This window comes from Trifolium pratense, linkage group LG7 (genome assembly GCF_020283565.1).
Source record: "Trifolium pratense cultivar HEN17-A07 linkage group LG7, ARS_RC_1.1, whole genome shotgun sequence".
Lineage (NCBI taxonomy): Eukaryota > Viridiplantae > Streptophyta > Magnoliopsida > Fabales > Fabaceae > Trifolium > Trifolium pratense.
In genome coordinates, this window is record NC_060065.1 from 5,690,851 (window position 1) to 5,714,330 (window position 23,480).

Sequence of the window (23,480 nt, forward strand, 5' to 3'; positions counted from 1 at the left end):
TTTCCCGATTTCAAAAGATGAGTTTGGGGCGGGTAATGGGTACATTGATACCCACCCCGCCCCCGAACCCGCCCCACTTATACTAAAAATTAGATTTCATCTCTTTTAAATTAGAAACGTTTAAACAATCTCTTAAATTACATTCATATATTTAATTTTTATTTTTAATTTGAGTATTAAACAAACCATTTTCTCTTTTTTTTTCTTTATTTAAAAAAAATATTGTTGAGAGAAAATAATTTTGGACATTTAACTTTTTTTTAATAAAAAAATATTAAAATACAATCTAAATTCATGTGGAAAGAGGCGTAATGGGGATACCCGAAACCCGATGGGGATACCCGATCCCCGTTGGGTATGGGTTTGGGGTTATCATTTTTATCCCCGCTAGAATTTAGGATGAGTTTGGGGAAACCCGAACTTTATGGGTTTGGGTTTGGGGAGGGCAAAACTCGTCCCCGCCCCATTATCATGCCTACTCCTACCACCTTTCCGTCCCTATTTGGGTGGAAAGTTTTTTTGCGTGGGGCCCAGCAAAATTTTCTTTCCTTTCCCTTTTGGTTGTTGTTCCAAACAATGGAAAGATTGGTTTTCCACCCACTTTCCCTCCCTCCACTATCTTTCCTTCCAATTTCTCTTGAACCAAAAATAGTGTTAGTCTATCAACAAAGGCAAAATATATTCATAAATCATAATAGAGATACTCCCTCCGGACACAAATATAAGAAGAAAAAAAACACTTCAAATTTTGGACACAAATATATGCAAAAGTCAACTACTTTTAAACTAATTAATACTACTATTCATAATATATCTTTATTTAATCATTTCACTTTTTATTGGATTTCCAAGGCATAAATCACTTTTCAAAGGGTAATATAGTAAACTTAACTCATGTTTTGCATTAAATCAAGAAAATTAACTACACTTAACTAAATTTCTTAAACACCACGTAAACGATTTTTTATTTTTTATATTTGTGTCCAGAGGGAGTATTCTCATGTGGTCATGTAACTAAAGTATAAGTGGTGGTGGTAAAATAAATATCATGAAGGATTTGTGATCGTATTGATGAATGTTGGTTTCCTTCTTGCTATCGGACAATTATAAAGCATAGGATATTGCTAAGGTTCAGACTATATTTTGGGTCCGATGAGAAACTTAATTATTAAAACACCTTTAATTGCTTTAGTTCATGAAAATAAACTCGTATGAGTTGAAGAAATAAATGGTTGTTATTCTATTAAATTTGGGTACAAGTTAGCTATGCGACATATTTTTCATAGAATCATAGTCATAAATTCCATGTGGCGGGATTACATTTTAACACATTGGTTGGGTAAAATGTAATGTTAATGCTGCATTTTTTGTTGAAGTCGAGGTAACAACGACGGGTGCCTATTTTCGAGATCATATGTTGGAAATTTTATGGCTGGTTTCACACAGAGACAACAAGCTACCATGTCAACGGTGGAAGACGAAGCATGAGCTCTCTTGCATGCCATGAAGAAAGTCAATCGTAGAGGTCCGATAGAGTTCAGTTTGAAAGCAATTCACATAATGTGTTGACCGAAGCTTTTCAAACCAGGCATAGTGGTGTCTTAGAGTTTAGTTTAATTGTTGTCGATATTACCCAAATTATGTTATCTTGTGTAAACTTTGTACTAAAGTTTGTTAAGAGACAATCAGATATGATTGCTTTGCTCATACTCTTGCTCGGACAGTCAATTATTAGGCTAGTCTTCATAGAATTGAGATAACGTTTACTAGTTAATGAAATCCATTGAAATTGTTTGATTAAAAAAAAATACTTATTTTGCTTTTTTGTGAGTGTGACCAAATATATATATTTTTCTTTTTTTATCAAGTAACCATTTAAAAAAATCTCATGAGAATATGAGATCAAACTTAAGAGTTTACACTTCATAGTTCTCAATCGGCCATTGAACAATGATATCAATTTTGTTAGAAGGGTAGATAATTAAACTAAAAGAGGCAAAATGTATTTCTAGTAAACCATTTCCGATATAGATTGAGATACTACTCCTCTGCTCCTTTTTATGAGGAACATTTTGTAAAAAAATTGGTCCTTTTTAAGAAACTTTGATCAATTTTCAAAAGTTTTAAATGTTTAATCTCACTTTTGCTCTTATTTATTATGAGAGAAAATTTAAAAATAAGTTAGTTGAATTAAGAATAATTAAATAATGGTTCAAAAAAATAATTAAATAAGGGTATATGTGGAATAAATTTAAATTTATATGAGTATTAAATAAAAATTACTATGTACAAGGTGCTTTCTTGATCTGTGTGATTTTTTCAAAATGTTCCTTATAAAAATGACCGGAGGGTGGGTGTATCTTACGATTTTTACATTTATTCATTAAAGTCAATCCAATATATGTTTAAAGATGTAAATCTAATTTTATGTAATGAAGTCGAGTATTTTTTATTTTTATGAAATAAAGTTAATGTGAGTTGAATTTTGGGAATTAGAGCTATGACATGTCTCATGATTCAAAAGAGAACATTTTCACTAAGATCATGTACAATGGTTATAAAACTTCAACACCACTTTTTCACTTCCCAACACTTTATATCATTTTCTCTTTCTTCAACCTAATCATTCAACACTCATTCAACTTTTATCCTCTCCAATGGTTTTTTCATTCAACACTCTACCCCACCACTTTCTCTAACCCCACCACTTTTCATTTCATATTCTTATTTAAATTTATATTTTTGTTTATAAGATTACATAAAATTACAATTATCGATTAAAATTAAATTAAAATAATAAACACTTAACAATTTATTTTTTAGTTTTTTTTAATAAAAACAAATTTATTTAAATAATTTATACGATACAAATCATTTTAACTTAATTTAAAATACAACACACAAGTAACGTAATTAGTACGATACAAATAATTTGAAATGCAATACAACACACAAGCAAGATAATTAGTACGATACAAATAATTTAAATTTGCGATACATTTTTGTTGGGATTTTGATAATTGTTGGGATGATTAGAAGAGTTTTGAGTGTTGTTGAAGTGATTATTGGGATCCATTTTACTAAAAAAAAGACTAATACTTCAATATTAACACTAATAGGAAGATAATAATAAGATTATTATAATGAAAAAATCCGTTTTTTTTCTTTGTCTAAATCAAATGAACCAAGTCTCTATTTATAGACAAAAAAAAAATCATGAATTTTGGTAAAAAAAATAAAAAAATATTTTGCGATGAAATAATTGAGTTCAAAGTATTCGCCCAGCCAATCAGATGTTCACACGTGTCCTTTGCGTCAGGTTCAACATGTGTTGAGTTTTCTCAACATCTCTCCCCTCCATGTCATTTTCAACACTTCATTAAACATATCATTGGGGATCCTTTTTATTTTAATTTACCATTGCACTTGGTCTAAGTAAGGTCTTCATGCCAACACATGAGTTCATGAACTTATGACCTTGTAAAATATGATCATCAATTCTTTATCAATTGAACCAATATTTATTGAGTGGCAGAACATACATTATTAATCAACTACTCCCTCTAGTCTCTTATATAAGAAAACTTTTGTTTTCTAGATACATGGAATGATTTATCTATCTAGTCCATTTTCTAGACCAAATACATCAATCATTTTATGAACCTAAAAAGTGAAAATTTTCTTATATTAAGGACCGGAGGGAGTACTACCAACATTTATATTAAAATGAATAAAAGATAAAAATAAGAATAAATTATACTTTTGATTACTTAAGTTAATTTCAGGTTTAAGTTTTGTTTTTTCTATTTCATTTTTACATTTAGTCCTTTAAGTATTTTTCATTTCATTGGAGTCCTTTAATTAAGTTTAGAATCTTGAACACTCTAATCCTCTAAGTTATAAATTTTAGACAATTTAATCCTCATATTAGAGACTAAAATATCTTAATATATATAATTTAAAAGATCAAAGTATTAAATATTCATAACTTAAGAGCTCAAAATGAAACTAAAAAAGCCTATATAATAATATTTTTAATTTAAAACATCAAAACGAACAAATAAAACGTAAAGAAACTAGAATGCAACCTAAAATAAATCTAAAGAAGTACTATAATCTTGCCTAAAATAAAAATGAAAATGGTAAATTAAATATAATATAATAACAACAACAAAGAATCGAGACATGGAGAGACTGTGTCTCTTGTTCTGCATAAAGGCCAGATGCATAACCTATATGTATAAAAAAAAAATGTACCAACTATATGTATAATTTTTAACAATATATTTATCCCATATTTTTGTCTAGTGAATAACTGGATGAAAATACGTCGTTAGCTCTTCGGGTTGCCAAATATCAAACCTATACTACCTCTACCTGTTCTAGATTTAGCCCAACATGTTGAATAGAATGTTGAGCTACTACTTTTTTATAGTTTAATGGTTAAAAATTCTACCATTTAGATAAATATGTGAGATATCCGAAATTCGAATCATGACTCTTATATATAAAATGTGATATCCCTTAGCAACTGAGTTGACCATACTTAATCACTGTTATTGCCGTCAACAATATGCCATTCATCAAGTGTGCAATAACAAATTGGTAGATATCTTGATTTTTATTGGCCATTAGTGTGACAAACTATATATAGCCCTCTTTTTTATTTTAATAATGTGATTATATATCTTAAGTTATTCATTGATGTTGGCATGATGTTGAACTCTCTATGAACTAATATCGTTCACTTATTACTCAACCATTTGGGTCCATTCATCTTTAGTTCACAGCCCAAACTAGATTCGACCCAAATATATCCGAAAGAGACGCACAATTTTTTCAAACAATTTACCAACCATGTGAATGTGGATATATAAAAGTTGTTGTTTGGAAGGATAAATTTAGTTTTACTATTAGAATAATGAATTAACTAAACTAACATCACAAACTCACAATTATGTTATTGCTTTAGCCGTAAAAATAAGAAAAATTATAATATTTTACTTTTAAAGAATATTATTTATGGTTGTCAAAATTTTAAAAAATTTAAATATTAATAGTCAGCTGTAACATTTTCCACTATAACAATTTTAAATTCACAATTTGTTGGTAAATTGTTTGAAAAAATTGTGCTACATTATGTCCACAAAGTTTTAATTGTTACAATTTACCAACAAATTGATAAATGTCCAAAATTAGTACAATGTTGAGAAGGTTATAATGTTTATACTTGTTTCTTTTTTGGCTTAACTATACATTTGGTCCCTTACGTTTATTTTATGTTTCAATTTGGTCTCTTACGTTTAAAAAGTATCAATTTGGTCCCTTACGTTTATTTTAGGTTTCAAGTTAGTCCTTTCCGTCAATTTTGTCACATGTGGCAGTCAATTTGCATATGTGGACTGACACGTGGCACCTGGACATGCTGACACATGTACTGTTCAAACGATGTTAGTGACAAAACTAACAGAAAGGACTAACTTGAAACCTAAAATAAACGTAAGGGACCAAATTGATACTTTTTAAACGTAAGGGACCAAATTGAAACCTAAAATAAACATAAGGGACCAAATGTGTAGTTAAGTCAAACCTTCTTTTTTCCTAACAACTGAAGTTAGAAACAACTTGATATCTGTTAACTTCTGTTTTGAGGCCGAATCCAGAGTAATTATAAGTTAGGTCGAAAACTTAAGCTCCTTAAAAATATTCAATGTGTGAATTTATAATGTCATTACTATTTCGTCTATCTAAAAAAAAATTCGCAATATCCTCTGTATTGACCACGTAACGTCTAATGCTTATTGTTAATATTGTTATAGATAGATGTGAATCTACTTTGGAAGTTATTGTCTGAATGCATGCACGCTAAATCATCTTCTAAATCATCTTCGTTTATGAACCATCTTTGAGTTGAACATTAAAATTTGTTGTTCAACTCACACTTTTACATAAATATATACTTGTTTCGATTTGCAACTATATTTTTGAGATATTGTTCGCTTCGAGTCTTGTGTGTAAGTCTCACAAATTTGTCCTTTAAAAAACGTCTAGATGAATAGGAAAATATGTATTATATATAAGTTGTCTTCTCATTGTAGTTGCGGAAGATCAAACTGTGGTTCTTCCTACCAAGTGATATTAAATTAAATTTAATTGATGATTATATATTTAATTAAAATAAAAAAATGAAAATGAAAACCCAATGTAAGCAAGCGTGTGCGTGTGTGATGGGTGCGGTCCTCTTACACGGAAATATGGAAAAACAAAAAAAAAAACTGTGACCGATTCTATTTGACTACACTTTTCTCATTACACAAATTAATCAAAATCATACACTAACCATTTACTTAAACTATTAATTATTACTTATTAAACGCTGTCGTTGAAGCCAATGGCCAAATTATGATTCATTGGAACACTAGTCTATTTCATCCTATACATAATTTTGTCCAATATATCAATATATTCACACACACTAATCAAATAGTATATTATTAATCCTTCCATCACTTCTTCATCTAATCAAACATTTATAATTAATTACGCTAGCTTAATTGTGCTTGCAACAAGCATAAGAAGAAGGAGCTAGCTAGCTATGACAATGATGATGATGAAGAAGTGGTGGTTGGGTTCAAAGCATAGCAACAAACAAGCACTGAAATTCAATCAATTGAAGCTTGAATTTGGTCTTTTTGGAGCTAACGTTGCCACTGCAAAAGACAAATTAGCCATTGAGATAATTGAGATTAAGAAATGTAATGAAAATGAAAAAATTTCTTCTTCTTGTTCAATGGTTCCTTTTCATCGTACCATAAAACAACCTTGTACTCACACCACTCCCTGCCGTAGATTTGTCACCGCTGTTAAAGATCCTTCTCTTGTTTGGGACAATTGTGACCTTTGTGTCTTCGACCTCGTACTCAAAGATTCCTGCCACGTGGCATTTCATGTTTTATATGTAAGAAGAAGATATAGTAACATCTTGTTATTTTTTGTTGATCAACAAATTAATCTTGTTCTGTTTTTAACTTCATTTATCATTAATATTTTGTTTACTTAGTTAATTTGTGATGATGTGGGAATAGGGACATGGTGATGTGGAAGAATCAAAAGCTAAAATGAAGGTGGTCGGAAAAGTTTCTATGATCCTTGGGATGGAAGAGATGAAGGCTGAATCCAATATTCAAAGGAAGCTTCCAATACGCTTGAAGGTCAATGGTCTAATCATCGAAGCTACTCTTTCGGTATGCTCCATTTTCCTTTGTTTTATTTATTTTAGGTTTTTATTTAAGGAAAATGTCAAACACTTGTTAAACATATTAAGACATAATTTTTATACCTTGAAAGTGTAAAAAGTTAGAGGTATTTTACTAATATTAATTTTTTTTTTGTATGTGCATCGAACACTGTTTAACATGACCATTTGTTTAATTATTAACTTTTATTCCAATCAAAAAAAATTATTAACTTTTTAGTTTTAACAACTCGTCCACTAGTCATAGTCTAGTTAGTATGAATATTACATATAATAATAGAACCGGTGTTTGAGTCTGATACTCTCATTTATTCACCTTAAAAATAAAATTTTAGTCATTAGTTTACTTCATGAAAACTTTTAACAACTTTTTATTCAATTGGTCAAACCAATTCACAAGCACAAGCATAAAAATAAAAAAAAAATGGTAGGCAATAAATCTATTACCCATTTGGTACGTATATACGGATAGTGGATACCGCTACAATACAGGCTCATAAAGACAAATTAGTCATGTCCTATATTGTTTGTTGTATGCAATATGAAAGACTTGATTAATTGACTAAGAACATTTCTCTGTCAATCAACTTCATTTTCCATATAGAAAGACCGGCTAATGCTACGGTGAATCACATTCACAGTGGTCCACCGTGGATAAGTGATTTACCGAATATGAATTTTACGAAATTCATTGTTTGATTGAAAGTTTATATCGTATAGATCATCCATAAATTTTTTATTTTTTTTTAGAATCATTTGATATGTTATTAAGACTCATCAAAATTTACGTTATTTAATAAACCGTTAATTTTGATGTGTCTCAATAACATATCAAATGATTTTCAATTTTTCTAAATTTTTCTATGGACGATCTATATGATATAAAATTTTAATCCAACAGTGGATTTTGTAAAATTCGTTTTCGTTATAATGTTATTCATAACTGGTTCACCATGGACTACTTGATGAAGTGGTCCAAATTAGAATTACCCTAGAAAGACTTGTCTTTTTTTTTATTATTATTTTATGAGAAGGTTGATAGATTTGGTGAATGTGTGAATTGATAATACTAAATACTAAAATTATTAATTTGTTTTTGTCAAAAATAAAATAAAATATTAATATTTTTTTTATGTAAATTCTAATCTAACTTCTTTCACATTTTCATTCTAAAACTAACAATATTAATATTAATCGTTTTTAAAAAACGAGTAATTGTAGCATATGCGCTATTAGTCTTAAAAAAACACATATGCGCTATTAAGTGAATCAATTTATTTGTAAGTACGAAGACATTTGTGAATTTAAAACTGCAATTTTTCAATTTTCAGCTTATAATGTGTGTGAGTTTTATGCCATTGGTTCTTTAGAAAAGAAAAAGTGAATCAATTCTTAACAATGCTAATAGGATTGCTGTGAAAAATTTGGCTAGTAAAGACTAAAAACTCTATTGCTTAATTGTGCACAAAAAATCAATTCTTAGCTAATGGTTAATACTTTTTAACAGGTTTCTCTAAGGTTAATGAAGCATAGAAATTCTGATGATGATGAGCCAACAATAACCTTTGAAAACACGGTGAAGTCAGATAAGAAAGACGGGATTATAGGAAAAGCGAAGTATTTGACATGTTTAACGAAGAAAGACAATGGAAAATTTGATGAAGGTGATGAAAATCCTTATGAGTCAGATGGATCCCCTGTGTTTGATTCCGATGATTCATCGAACGAGTCCACAACAACAAGAAGCAATGGCAGTTCAAGTAGCAATAGCCCCACAGAGCCAAGAGTTACATTTCTAAGCTCAGACATAAAGACAAGTTTGGACACATTACATAGGAATAGAAGTTTCAAGGGGTGGAACTTTAAGACAAGCACCACCAAACAACAACCTTTTACAACCTCTCAAACTCCTTTCACGGTATGTATATTCTAATCTAATTTCCGAGTTTTGATTCCCGATGAGAACTTTTTTTTTTAATTTCACCACCAGTATCCGGCCCACTGGACCGCTTGATCTGGTTCGGAGGTCAATTTTGACATAGAACAATTCTTTTTGTTTGCAACAAATTGCATGACTAACAAATGGTTCTATAACAACATTTTGCAGAAATCAGACGAACTTTCACCACGATCAAACCTTCAAGGCAATGCAAGCAAATGGGAAACCAAATATATTTTAAGCAGAGATGGCAAAGCAAAGCTCAAAACCAATGTGTTTTATGCTTCCTTTGATCAAAGAAGTGAAAAGGCATCAGGTGAGAGTGCATGCACAGTGTTAGTTGCATTAATAGCTCATTGGCTCCATTCAAATCAAGGTATACCAACAAGACCACAATTTGACAATCTCATCACACAAGGTTCATCTGAATGGAGAAAGTTATGCAAAAACGATTACTACTCGAAACTCTTTCCGGATAAACATTTTGATTTAGAGACAGTCATAGATGCTAGTTTGAGACCTCTAATTGTTCTGCCTCAAAAATCATACACAGGTTTTTTCTCTCCTGAAAAGTTTCATTGCTTAGAAGGAGTTATGTCTTTTGATGAGATATGGAATGAGATAAACAATAACAATGTGGATGATTTTGAGCCAAGAATTTACATAGTTAGTTGGAATGATCATTTCTTTATTTTGAAGGTAGAGAATGATGCTTACTATATTATTGATTCATTGGGTGAGAGACTTTTTGAAGGGTGTCAAAGAGCATTTGTGTTGAAATTTGATGATTCATGTGTGATGTATGGGAAAAAGGACCTAGTTGAAGAAGTTAATTCAACTTTAAAGGAAAATGGGGGTGTGAAGAGTAATTTAAAAGGCGACGAAAGTTTTGAGATAGTTTGTCGTGGAAAAGAGTGTTGTAAAGAGTTTATCAAACGATTTCTTGCTGCAATATCAGTTAGAGAACTTGAGAAAGAGGAGAAGAATTGGTGTGTTTCAAATCCTTATCTTCATCGGCAGTTACAGATTGATTTTCATTTTAGCACTCCATTGTCGTCTTCTACATCTTCTATGTTGTATTTCTTGACAAATGAACATCTAAAAGCCTAACAAATTAAATGGACCTACTTGCGGTTAGGAAAATTACGGTAAGAAATTTAAGGAATTTTGACCGTTGGATGGAGATTGAATAATTTGTATTATTGAGTTTGACTTTATCATATCGATCTCTTAACTACATTTTGGAATTTCTAATTGTACAATCGTCGTCGACAATACATAACCACAACTGTGTAACCGTGGAAAATTAGAATCCTCAACTATGTTTCCCAATATTTAGCATTTTTTACTCGTTTAGACTAGGAAGGCATCTCTCGGTTTTGATTGGCTATTTGCGAAAGTTTTTTGAGTTAAAAATTAAAATGTTTACATTTTTTGGCTTATATAACGGTCCTTTTGTAAATTTATAAACGCCTATAGAAATTTATGCAAAGCGTCACGTGATCATAACTCGGTTGGTAAAGATACTTTTATATGCTATATTCTTGCTTTTCTCAACCAAAAAATGCTAGCTAATTGGTCTTATAAGAAACTAACTTCTCATCTTTCCTTAACAAATTAGTCACCAATATGAAAATATAAGTGATTAATCTATTTTTTTACATGTCCCATGAATTTTGCTCAGTTGGTAGGGACATCGCGTTATATAAGTAGGAGTCGGGGTTTGAACTCCGGACACTCCACTTATTTGCCTTTAAGGTTGAATTTTTTTTTATTCGCCTTTAAGGTGAAATTTCTTGCCACTAGACTACTTGACCAAAAAAAATTGTACATAGACGAAATAAAAAAGTATCATATACTCACACACACACAAGTAAGAGAGTCAAAGTTCGAACTCAGATCATGGATGGTGTCAGACCTAACAATTTCGGCATTTTTTTGTCAGTTAAACTAGAACTTGTGAACAAATTTATTTTTATAATAATTGGATATACTCCATCACATCCTTTTTATAAGAAACAACACATTTTTTACGTTCATTATATATTTAATATATTTAGTGTATATTATAGACCATATAAATATATTAGTTATTTAATGAACCTAAAGGTCAAACCATATAAAAATGGCCCAATTAGTCATAATAGATTAAAATGAATCCTCCTCTTTTACTCCCTTTGGTATTTTTATAAAAACTATCAGATTTATATTATTATAGACTAAATATGAAAAAAAAAAAAATTTGACAAACCAAATATGAACCTTAAAAAATCTTCTAGTTAAGGATTTAATTGATATGTACCGATAGTGTAAAATAATTTTACAGTGTCAACTAATACCAACTATATTTTCCGCCACATTACCTCACTCCACCCCACTTTCTTGATATGACATAGCAAAATAATGATTGTTTATTAAACGATTGTGCAAAACTATTTTACACCGTCGGTGCATATCAATTAAACTCTTTTGTTAAAAAATGACCGTAGAGTATTTTCTAAGCATTAAAAAAGAAACCGCCCCATCTTGGGTTCCGAGTTAGTCAGGTATGACCGGTTTAGGCGGTTTTGCTGGTTAGAACCGGTTTGCCCGTTTCTTAAAACCTGTTTTCTTTCCATTAGACAAACTTGGTTTGAAGCTGAAAATGGTAAAAGACCCGTTTATGTCTGAAGAATAGTGATTGTGCCTCCAACTCAATAGAAAGAATGGGGTTAGCAATAGTAATAGTACTGTATCCTTAATTAACCTAGTAAGTGTTTAATTTGTTCTTAATCATTCTTCAATCCTTCATATCATAATTTGCCATTTTTTATTGGAGAATGTTAACTTGTGCCCTTAAGGGCACATGTTAAGAAGACAAATGTGGAAAAAATTTATTGAACTTGTGGTGTATTCAATTCTCTAAACATTAAATGTTTTCTATCATTAAATGCTTTATTTCTATTTTTAGGTAGCTTAACATGTGCCCTTAGGGCACAAGTTAACATAACCCTTTTTTATTTCATTAAATCGATCATGTATTATTTTATCAGGATGTTTGGTCAATAGTACCATTATCAGGATGCGTGGTCGTTAGTTACCATGTCAGGGGATTCATTTCAGAATCCGAGGAATTTAATAATAGTTGTACATTTAACATGTAGATGAGCTTGAGTTCGAATTTTCTCTTACGAGTAAAGGTTTGATCTTTTTAGATTTTAACCGATAGGCTAGTGTGATGGAGATTTCACTTAACAGTCGGGTTCTAATGTGGCTAGCTGAACACTTAAGGTTTGTACTTCTATTGTTGAGACTAAAATTGAGGAGTCCCAGTGTCGGACAAGCATCGGTGTCACCAACACTTATGATTACATTAAATTATATAATTTTTTCAAATTATTATTATTATCGGTGTCAACATGTATGTGTCTGTGTCGTATCTGGTGTTCGTGGTGTCTGTGTATGTGTATGTGTCTGTGTCGTATATGGTGTCCGTGCATGTGTCCGTGCTTCGTAGGTATCTTTGGACGAAGTTTTTTTATTTTATTTAAGGAAATATACATTCATGTGTAATCTTCATTTAGTTGTGGTGTTTATAAATCAATTTGCAGCACAAATTTGGTATATTAGTTTTATTTCTTATGCTGGAACTTGGCATTTTGGTTGCTTTATGTTATGCAGGAAATTCAAGTTTTATCACTCCACAAATGTCTTCAATTGCGAATGATCATGATGTGATCAATAGTTTACCCGACACTGTCCTCTGTCATATTCTCTCTTTTATTCCAACAACAGAGGCCGTTGCTACTAGTGTCCTTTCAAAGAGGTGGACTCATCTATGGCGGTCAGTTCCCAGTCTCAACATCTGTGACGTGAATTTGGATGACCTAGAAGACTATTGTCGTTTTAATGATTTTGTGTACTCTGTGTTGCTCGCACGTAATAATACTTCCATCAAGAGTTCCATTTTCAACATTTGGTATGATGATCCTCATCTTGGACGTCTTGGCTTTCCAAATGTCATCAAATGGATCAATTCTATAGTACAACGCGGACTTGAGCGCCTCGAAATGTGCGTAGGCATGGTTGAAGATAATCTCCAATTGCCTATTAGCATTCTTAGTTGCAGGACCCTTGTTGTTCTCGATGTTTCTGGGTTTACTGTGAAGGGTTTTTCTTCTGTTAGACTCCCCTCCCTCAAAATCCTTCGTGTCCAAGATTCTATATTTCTAAATGCTCGAGATTTACTTTTGCTTCTGACCGGATGTCCAATTCTTGAGGATTTATATGCATGTAATTTACAATCCCAGTCAGAGGACTCTCTATCCTATCAAGAGTGTGAAAGCTTAAGCTTAAGCAAGTTGATCAAAGCACAAATGCCTCACACTTTTTGTCATTTTCCGTTGAAAGCACTGCGTAATGTGAATGAACTTTGCATAGAAATAAATAAGGTTTGAAATTTATTATTGCTATAGGAATACATTGTACCAGAAGAATACAATTGATTTGTATTTTTGTGTTCGCTTTGTTCTTTTTCTTGTCTTTTTGAGAATTTTGACCTTATTTATGACCGTATATCTTTCAATGTTTTCTTGTTTAGGTGTATAGAAGTTTTGATGAGATTCCTACCTTTCATAATTTGACAAAGTCGAAACTTCACTCTATCAACTATAATTGGAATTTGTTGGTACAAGTGCTCAATCATTGCCCCAACCTTCAACACATCGAGCTTAGTCAGGTTTGTTAAGTTTAGGGATCATGTCTGATTTATTATTTCTTAACATGCCTTTTTTATTTGTTTAATCTTTATTAATAGGGCACCGACTATGGTGGTGGGAAAAGAGACAATGACCAAGAAAATTGGGTGGATCCAATATCTGTTCCGCAGTGCATTTCATTACACCTTAAAACTTGCACACTTTGGTATTTCAGAGGCCAACAAGGTGAGCTTCAGTTAGCAAAGTATATTCTTAATCATGCAAGAGTTTTGCAAACTATGAAAATCTGTTGCCGTGATAGCCTAAAAAAAGAAAGAGAATTATCCTTATGCTCAAAGGTCTCTCCGACATGTGAACTTATTTTTCACGTGTTCAGGTTCCACAAGGAGGAGTCCCTCTCTGATTAACTTCTACAATTTAATATCTAGGTTTTTTGGCTTGAATATGAACCTTAATGATCATGAACTTTTATCTCGCTGCATAGGTTATAAGGAAAAGTTGTACCTAAATTTGTAGACCTGTTTTTTCAAATTGTTAATGACTTCAATTAAATCCTTGTTTTTAGTGTTTGTCGATTTTCCAGTAGTTGTATGCTAAATTCATTTTCTATGCATGACCAATGCAGAAGAGTGAATGTTGTACATTAGTGTTTCTCATGTGCTAATTTATGATTGATGCATGACCTCTTTGACACAAGCATGGATAAAGATTAAACCAGTAGCTGACGTCTAAAAGGAATAGGTGTAAATTAGTTGGAGTTATATTTTACAGACTACTAAACATGAACTAAGGGAACTAAGGGAATCATCATTAATAGGCCTAACTTAAAGTTGAAAGCAAAATACATAGTCAAAGCCTATTCTGTTATTTAACAGAAAGTCAGAAACAAAGGAAATGACCGTGTATGGCCTAAGCGTCATGCATGATAATGTGCAAATAAAAAATAATAATTAGTAGAGAGGACAATAATGGCAAGCATAAAAGTGAATCCGTCCAGCTTGGATGGCGCTTTTGGAGACTTCTGTTCCATGGTGGTTTCATGTACAAAATGATTATCCAGATTACCTGTGAGAACTGAGAAACCACTTCTACTGAGTTAAAAAGAACATTGAATTGAGAATGAGAAGGAAGCTTTTGAACTGTCTTAATGGGCATTTGGGAAGTCTGTTTAGGGTTTCAATTCAATTGTTCAACTGCCAATTTATACTAACTGTAGAAGATAGCTGATAGACTCAACTTTCAAGACATTAAGTATAACATTTCTTATGCTCTTACTTAAGTTTCTGGCATTGCACATTAGCAATGTCATGTTACAACTTCATACACTCGAGCAAACAACTTTGAAAAATAGAAGCCACAAACACCATGTCTCAATTAAAGCATGGACAAAAATTAAACGAGTAGTTGATCTCAAAAGAATTTTCATCAATTGAATTTTTGTTCTTTAAATGTAAGTAGTAGTTCCTCTATCCTGTTGTTTCATTAACTTCTACCACGCAACTGCTGGGTTTGGTGGATTGAACTGTGCAAATGTTAAGAAAAGGTTATCCTTAAAACTTGTCAACCACCTCTTTTTGCTTAATTTAATGTTCGTAGCAATCCTCTGTTTTGATATCTCAACTTTTATATACTGGTTAACCTTTGTAGTACTGATAAAATTTGGACTTGCATTTCTTTGTTGCTGCTATTTTTAAAGATCCTGTATTTTTCTACTTTGATTTCATCCTTATATAATACTGAATTTGTTACAGATTTGGCATAAAAAAATTTCAATGTAACCAAAAACATGGTCACATGTTATTTTTTATTAACTACCGTAGTAAACTATTTGGAGTTTTGGACCTATATTCTGCATAGTTTTTTTTTTGCCTTATACTATGGCATACTTCAGATAATCAACTATTACATTAGATGATGCATTTTTTTTTTGTCGAGTAGTTTAATGACTAAAAATTCACCTCAAAGGTGAATTAGTGGAGAGTCCTGGTATAAATTTCGGTCCCTACAGATAAAATACAATATTTTACCAGGTGAGGATAGAGCTATGCTCATGTGGCTGAGATGGCATTTTAGGTTGCAAAAATTGCTTGCTTGGAAGCTGTTTCTGTTTGTGACCGGCACTTTGTTGCATCCGCGCAGCGGAAGATCCTGAATTTGAGACTTTATACACCAAAAATATTCTCTTAAACAAAGGTATTCGTGCGATCTGTGTATAGATCATAAGGTTCATAGACACAATAAGTCAGAGTCTCTTCCATGTAAACTTATTTAACAAAAAAAAAGACATTTCATAATGTGGGTATTTTTACATTAATGCGAACATAAACTTATCATTATGGATAAAAAACAAAATAATTTTTTTTGGAAGGACAAAAATATTCCTTTTTGTATTTTTAGGACCTAAAATCAAAATTGCTATATTTTTGCAGAGCAAAAAGTTATTTAACCCTTTTAATTTAATATTATATTTCAACACAAGGAGGTTCCAGCTATGCAAGAAAGACCAAATTTCTGAACATAGAGATTCAAATCGTGACAAATCTCGTAATTATAGATTAAAACTAATAATTATCTAGGTTTTAATATGATATAGATAGATATAGATATAGATATAAATTGAGTAAAAAAATTAATATTAACACAACTGGGATAATTTTTATTTTCTTTTGTTTGCTGATGATAAAGCTTAGGCGAGTTTTGTAAAGAAAAAATAAAAAAGGGAAATGCTAGTTGTAGCGAAAACTTCCTTCACGAAAGCCTACCGAATGACCTGTCATTCACACAGCTCACCACACTTGCATTATTTTATTTTATTTAATTCAACAATTTATTCAGTTCCGTTTTCTCGCTCACCTTCATCATCTTCCAGACTTCCACCGTCCCAACAACAACAACTATGCCTCTTCTGCAATTGGATTTTGTTATTTTCCAAAATCAAATCTTACACTGTTGTTTCTCTCATCTTCATTGTGTGTCTGAATATCTGATATCACATCATCGCTGGCCTTTTTCATTACCGTCTTCGTTGCTTTACCGTTGTTCGGCGTTGCTGGATCGATTTTCTGTGTAAATTGGATAACTTTCCATTGTGAATTGAATCAATTGATTTTCAGTTGGCCACTAACAAAAACCTCCATACAGACAATGATGGAATTATGTTTGCTTTGCAGAAGCTTCCATTGGATTGGATACTGTTAAGCTCTCAAAAGGTCACAGTTTTGCTTTGAATGTTTACCAATAGCTCTCAAAAGATTTTTCTGCTGAACTTTTATTTTAGATTTTGATATGGTGGCTCACTTACCATTTGTGAGCAAAACAGAGTACATGGATGCCAAGGCTTTGGGGACTTGTCGAGATTGATTTTATATTTATTTAATTTATTAAGAAGGAAACAAAAATAGAATAACAATGATTTTCATAGTGGTAATTGTCTGCTTCCGTGAATTCCGCTAAAATCTTAATTTCATTGGCAATTGACAATGACGTGTGCTGTTCGTGAGAGATTCGGGAGAAAATGTGTCGTGATAAATAGCAATGCTCAATAAAAAAATTTAAGTAAGTTACATTTTAAGTTCTGAGTTCATTTAGGATTAAGATAAGTTTGAAGGCTAAAAAAATTTACAAAGTATTTACGAATCATCCATAATGAGACCTTCATGCGGACTACTATGTATCATTTTTTATATATATAAAAAAATTAGGGCGACGGATGGTGCCCCAGTCCAAGGTAGTGAAAACTTTAGGGCTCAAATAGCGCTTACAAAGGTAATTACATTTACCTCCCTCCAAAGACACTAGCAGGACTCGAATACTATGTATCATTTTAATTATAATTATAATTAGGTTTATATTAGGTTTACATGAAACAATTTAATTTAATTTTGAATTATTAATGATTACTATTACTATTTAGTATTTACTACATGATTTTGATTAGTTACTTTTTGAGTTATTTTCTATTATGTGTTGTGGGAAAATATTCTTTTGGGCTAAGCCCAAGTGAGGAGCCTAACTCATCTTTTGTTTTTGATCACAACCTACATATAAATACGACCCCCTGACCTTGCTTCGTTCGATTATTTATTTTTCCATCCTTCCCTCGCTATTTGTTAGTAAAATCTAAACCCTCTTTTTTCTACGATTCAATTCAAGGTATGTCTCCGTTTTCCATCTCTTCATTGAATATGCCTAGGATTCTACTCTATTAATACATTACATAACATGTGGGTCGTATATTCGAATTGGATTGGTGTATTTTGCTACAACTACAACTATAATAATATGAAGGGTCAGGATCATACTAAACAGTGCTCCGGGGCACTTGTTAATCATACCTAAAAAGGAAATAAAAAATAAAATTTATATTGAAAAGAAAATTTTTTGTACTTTTTTTAGGCGTATTTCGAGATAGAATTTCTATTTTAACATGTTTAACCAGTGTCCGGGGGCACTGTTTAGCATTTTCCTAATATGAATATGCATGCTTAATCATGTACTTGTCTATTTAACCGGAATTATCTTTCCTACGATAATCAGTTTCCTTTGTAAAATTAAATGTATTTCTTATGTTGGAATGTTAAATATGCTTGGATCTCAACCCCAAAAGCTAGCTCAAAGGGTGAGGTTGTCCTCACATATTTATACACTTAACCGCCCGAGAACCTAAGCAATGTGAGACTTCAAACAAACTCCAACATCACAACTAACACATTCAATAGGAACATCACGGCATTTTTTTTTTTGGAACATCATGGCGTTTTCGTTGTTATATGTTATGCAGAAAATTAAGTTCTCTTATGTTAGACATGTTATCAACTGGGCATGATGATGTGATCAGCAGTTTACCGGACGCAGTCCTATGTCATATTCTCTCTTTTCTCGAAACCAAAGAGGTTGTTGCCACTAGCGTCCTTTCAAAGAGATGGACGCGTCTTTGGGACTCGGTTCCACTTCTCAACTTCTTTGCAGAGTTGAGTGACAGAGAAGCCTATTTTCGCTTTAATGAGTTCGTCTACTCTGTTTTGCTTGCACATAAAACTTCAATAAAGAGATGTACCTTCGATATTTTGTATGACAATTATCATCTTGCTCATCTTGGCTTTCCTAACGTCATCAAATGGATCAATGCTGTGGTACAGTGCGGAGTTGAGAGGCTTTATATTTACATTGAATCATATGATAATATTTTCAAACTCCCGATTAGCATTCTCAGTTGCAAGACACTTGTTGTTCTCGATATCTCTACTTTAACTGCGAAGGGTTTCTCTTCCGTTAGACTCCCCTCCCTCAAAATACTTCGTCTCAACGAAACTAACTTTTTAAATGTTCAAGATTTAGTATTGCTTCTGGCTGGATGCCCGATTCTTGAGGAATTACTCGCACTTCATCTAGAGTTTGACTCTGATGACTCTCTTACCTACCAAGAGCTTGAAAGCTTAAGCTTAAACAAGTTGAGGATAGCAAATTTGGCTGGCACTATTTGTCACTTTCCATTGAAAGCACTTCATAATGTGGAGCTTTTGGACATAGAAATAAACAAGGTTTGAAATTTATTATTAACATTATGCTACTTGATTTGCATTTTTGTTTCAGGAAATTTTGACCTTATTTGTTTATAGGTGTATCGAAGTTTTGATGACATTTCTACCTTTCATAATTTGACAAACTTGAGACTTTACTCTAACAATTGTAATATGAATTTGTTAGTAAAAGTGCTCAAGCACTGCCCTAATCTTCAAAATGTTGAGCTCAAACAGGTTTGTTAAGTTTTGGATCATATCTGATTGATTTATTATTTCCTAGAATGCTTTTGTGATTTGTTTTATTTTTCTAATATTAATAGGGCAGTGCCATTGGGATGGTAGAAGATGTTATGGAAAATTGGGTGGATCCAACATTTGTTCCGCAGTGTCTTTCATTACAACTTAAAACTTGCATAATGCGACACTTCTTAGGTCAAGAAAGTGAGATTCAATTCACAAGATATATTTTGAAGAATGCAAGAGTTTTGCAAACCATGAAAATCCATTGTGGTGAAGACCTCGAAATAGAAAAAGAATTATCCTTATGCCCAAGGGCCTCTTCTACATGTGAACTTATTATTATTCAATGACTATGTAAGTAGTAATTCTTCTATTAACTTAACTAACTGCCATGACTCAATCAAAGCATGGACAAAGATTAACTAAGTAGTTGATTTCAAAATAATTTTCATCTATTGATTTTTTGTTCTTTAATGATGCCCTCATAATTTCTTGTGTGTGTGGTATACAATTTTTGTTATTATATGAGAAGTAAGCTGCCAACTAATGTTGTGAAAGTATCTATGCATAAGGAAGGGAGGAAGTAGAATTTAAAGACTCCATAATATGCTTTATGTCTCATAATATTATTAATATATGATCCAGCAAAAACAAAAATAAGAACAATCTATTGCCTATTTGATGAAGACATGAAGTTAAAGACTTAAAGTGATGCTGGTGATTATTATGAAGTTACTGGTATATAAAAGTGATATACTTCCACATATTAAACAAAATCTCCAAGTTACTTCTACATTTTTTTTCTATCCTGCCTAAAAAATCATTTTTCATTATTATTTTAATTAAAATGATTATTAATTTTTGACAATAAAATAATTATGAGATTTTCTATTTGAACATCGCATCCCGGAGCAAAAAATTAACATCTCCCTCTCTCCACTCGCGAGCACGGAACCCAAAGCGTGTAAATAATATTTAAATAATCAAAAAATGTATATTTGTTAGACAATTGCGTTTGAATATTATTAGTGAATAATTATTATTTAAAATCATGATTCATCAAGTGTATAAGGAATTTGGATTAAGCTATATTATTATTTCTATTCTTTTTCTAATCTTTGAGCTACAAAGAAAAAGGAAGGGAGAAAAAGTGTTAAATGAATTGTCAAAATTATGACAGAATGCAAAATGTAAGAGAAAGTGTTGGAGAAAATCCAAATTCGTGTATAAGTGTCTCCTCAAAAATAAAAAGGGTACAAGGATATATTTTTTTAAGGTTATGTAGAAATGTATTAGATTCAAATGTTCCAAGTTCTAACTTTAAATTAGAATTAATTCTAAAAGTAAAATCAAATAGGAATTGCCTTTTTTTTTCTTTGTCTAATAAGGATTTATTTATTTTGGAGCTTATGCAAAGTAAATAAAGTTTTATGTTAATTAATATTAGTTTTTACTAACAAAATTGTATTTTTTTTAATTTATTTTTTTCGTAAACTACGTTACAAAACTTATAATAATACATTAAAAACTATTGAAAAATTCTCTTTAGCACCTCAATATACTCTAAGGCTCTCAAATCTAGAAAAACATGTTAAATGACCTAAATCAATTTTGAGAGCTCTTTTAGCATCCTATCTACTTCTCGCATCCTTCTCATTTTTATTTTTACTTTTATGCTACTTTAAGTAGCGTATGTTATAAACAACACACCTTATAAAAATTAGAAATTTGAGGAAGAAAAAAATAACCTTATATGAAATTAGGCGACGTCGTTTTACACTGAATCTATCTATCTATCTAGGTCTGAAAGAACAGTGCTCGTGCCCCAAATCAACAGAAGATGAATGGTGATCTTGTAAGAGTAAGAAGAGACTAGAAATTGGAGCTCGAAGAGACTCAATAAAAACTGTGAGTAGCATCTTTAATTAATTTATTGAATATATAAATTACTTGTTCTTAATTACTACATTTTGTTGCATGATGTGCATTTTCCATATGTTGTATAGTATACTGTGCAATTTTCATATATAAATTATTTGTTCTTAATTCTGCAGCAGTTATGGTGTTTATGTAGAAAATTTTGCAACACAAATTTTTGGTGAATTAGTTGTTCTTAGTATTTTGTACTGAATGAAACTTAGCATTTTAGTTGCTTTGCATTTTACAGAAAATCAAACTAGAAATGTCATCAATTGGTGATGACATTGATATTATCAGCACTTTACCAGACGCTGTCATATGTCATATTCTCTCTTTTCTCCAAACCAAACAGTCTGTTGCCACCAGCGTTCTTTCAAAGAGGTGGTTCGATCTCTGGCGTTCAGTTCCAGTTCTCAAATTCAAGTATGTGGAGTTATTTGACCGAGAAACCTATTTTCTTTTTAATGAATTTGTGTACTCAGTTTTGCTCTCGCGTAATTCCATCAAGAGTTGTTTCCTCGACATTTGGTATGATGATCCCGATCTTGCCCGTCAAGGTATTCCCAATGTCATCAAATGGATCAATTATGTGGTACAACATGGAGTTGAGCTCCTACAAATCTACATAGGCGCTGTAAATTTCATTCCCAAATTCCCCATTGGCATTCTCAGTTGTAGGACCCTTGTTGTTCTCCAGTTTGAGGAGTTGGTTGTCAAGGGTTTTTCTTCCATTACACTCCCTTCTCTCAAAAGCCTTCGTTTTAACGATATTAAGTTCACAAATGTTCAAGATTTACTATTGCTTTTGGCTGGATGTCCGATTCTTGAGGATTTGCGAGCAAGTTATTTACTGTTCGACTCTGAAGACACTCTTACCTATCAAGAGCGTGAAAGCTTAAGCTTAAACAAGTTGACCAAAGCAAATTTGGGTTACACTTTTTGTCACTTTCCCTTGAAAGCACTTCAAACTGTGGAGCATTTGTTCATAGAAATAAATAAGGTTTGGAATTTATTATTTTTGGTGTTAACTCTCTGGTTCCCACTTCCCAGGGAAAGGAGACCATAAATTTATTGTGAACATGATGCTACCTGATTTGTATTTCTGTTTTTGGGAATTTTGACTTTATGTTTGACAGTTTTTATGTTATTTATTTGTTCAGGTGTATCGCGGTTGTGACGAAATTCCTACCTTTCATAATTTGACCAACTTGGGTCTTTACTCTATCAACTATAATTGGCATTTGTTAGTAAATGTGCTCAAGCACTGTCCTAACCTTCAAATTGTTGTGCTTAGTCAGGTTTGTTAGTTAAGTTTAGGGATCATATCTGATTTATTACTTCCTAACATGCCTTTGCAATTTATTTTATTTTATCTATATTAATAGGGCACCGCCAATGGGGGAATACAAGATGTCGTGGAAAATAATTGGGTGGACCCAATATTTGTTCCGCAATGCCTTTCATTACAGCTTAGAACTTGCAAACTTCTGAACTTCTTAGGCCAAGAAGGCGAGCTTCTATTTGCAAAATATATTTTGAAGAATGCAAGAGTTTTGCAAACCATGAAAATCCATTGCAGCGAAGACCTCAAAATAGAAAGAGAGTTATTCTCATGCCCAAGGGCCTCTACTATATGTGATGTTATTATTAAATCTGTATGTAAGTAGTACTTCTATTAACTTGTACCATGCAATTGCTAGGTTTCATGCTTTTATTTGTAGAGCTGATTTTAACATGTTCATGACTTCAACTAAATCTATGTTGTCCATTTTTTGGTTAGTTGTACGTTAACTTATGATTCCAATGCATGGCGATATGGTTGGAGAGTGAAATTTGTACGTTAGTGTTTCTCGTGCTAAATTCTGATGAGATGCTTGACCTCTTTGACATAAAAGCATGGATACATA

The 23,480-nt window shown here is 31.8% G+C and overlaps 4 protein-coding genes across 6 annotated transcripts; all 4 read left to right on the forward strand.

Annotated features, from left to right (window-relative positions):
- Positions 1 to 6,303: 6,303 nt before the first annotated feature.
- On the forward strand, positions 6,304 to 10,433 carry LOC123899050. Its single transcript, XM_045950102.1, has 4 exons — positions 6,304 to 6,958; positions 7,086 to 7,244; positions 8,763 to 9,173; positions 9,363 to 10,433. The coding sequence occupies exons 1-4, from the start codon at positions 6,596 to 6,598 to the stop codon at positions 10,302 to 10,304; spliced, it is 1,875 nt and encodes a 624-aa protein (XP_045806058.1). The 5' UTR covers positions 6,304 to 6,595; the 3' UTR covers positions 10,305 to 10,433.
- Positions 10,434 to 11,731: 1,298 nt separating this feature from the next.
- On the forward strand, positions 11,732 to 14,466 carry LOC123899703 (FBD-associated F-box protein At5g22730-like). 3 transcript variants are annotated; one of them, XM_045950917.1, is made up of 5 exons: positions 11,732 to 11,943; positions 12,855 to 13,624; positions 13,774 to 13,911; positions 13,990 to 14,116; positions 14,268 to 14,466. In XM_045950917.1, exons 2-5 carry the CDS (start codon positions 12,881 to 12,883, stop codon positions 14,405 to 14,407), a joined length of 1,149 nt encoding a protein of 382 aa, XP_045806873.1. In that variant the 5' UTR covers positions 11,732 to 11,943; positions 12,855 to 12,880; the 3' UTR covers positions 14,408 to 14,466. The 3 variants fall into 3 exon arrangements, with proteins under 3 accessions (XP_045806873.1, XP_045806870.1, XP_045806872.1); XM_045950914.1 differs by having other exon boundaries at positions 11,734 to 11,943; positions 13,990 to 14,466; XM_045950916.1 differs by lacking the exon at positions 11,732 to 11,943 and adding an exon at positions 12,233 to 12,464 and having other exon boundaries at positions 13,990 to 14,466.
- Positions 14,467 to 18,696: 4,230 nt separating this feature from the next.
- Positions 18,697 to 20,003, forward strand: LOC123895733 (F-box/FBD/LRR-repeat protein At5g53840-like). Its single transcript, XM_045946225.1, has 3 exons — positions 18,697 to 19,431; positions 19,510 to 19,647; positions 19,734 to 20,003. Exons 1-3 carry the CDS (start codon positions 18,697 to 18,699, stop codon positions 20,001 to 20,003), a joined length of 1,143 nt encoding a protein of 380 aa, XP_045802181.1.
- A 1,397-nt stretch (positions 20,004 to 21,400) lies between these two features.
- Positions 21,401 to 23,405, forward strand: LOC123897775 (F-box/FBD/LRR-repeat protein At4g00160-like). The gene is made up of 4 exons (XM_045948554.1): positions 21,401 to 21,561; positions 21,821 to 22,573; positions 22,734 to 22,871; positions 22,959 to 23,405. The coding sequence occupies exons 2-4, from the start codon at positions 21,836 to 21,838 to the stop codon at positions 23,238 to 23,240; spliced, it is 1,158 nt and encodes a 385-aa protein (XP_045804510.1). The 5' UTR covers positions 21,401 to 21,561; positions 21,821 to 21,835; the 3' UTR covers positions 23,241 to 23,405.
- The last annotated feature ends 75 nt before the right edge of the window (positions 23,406 to 23,480 follow it).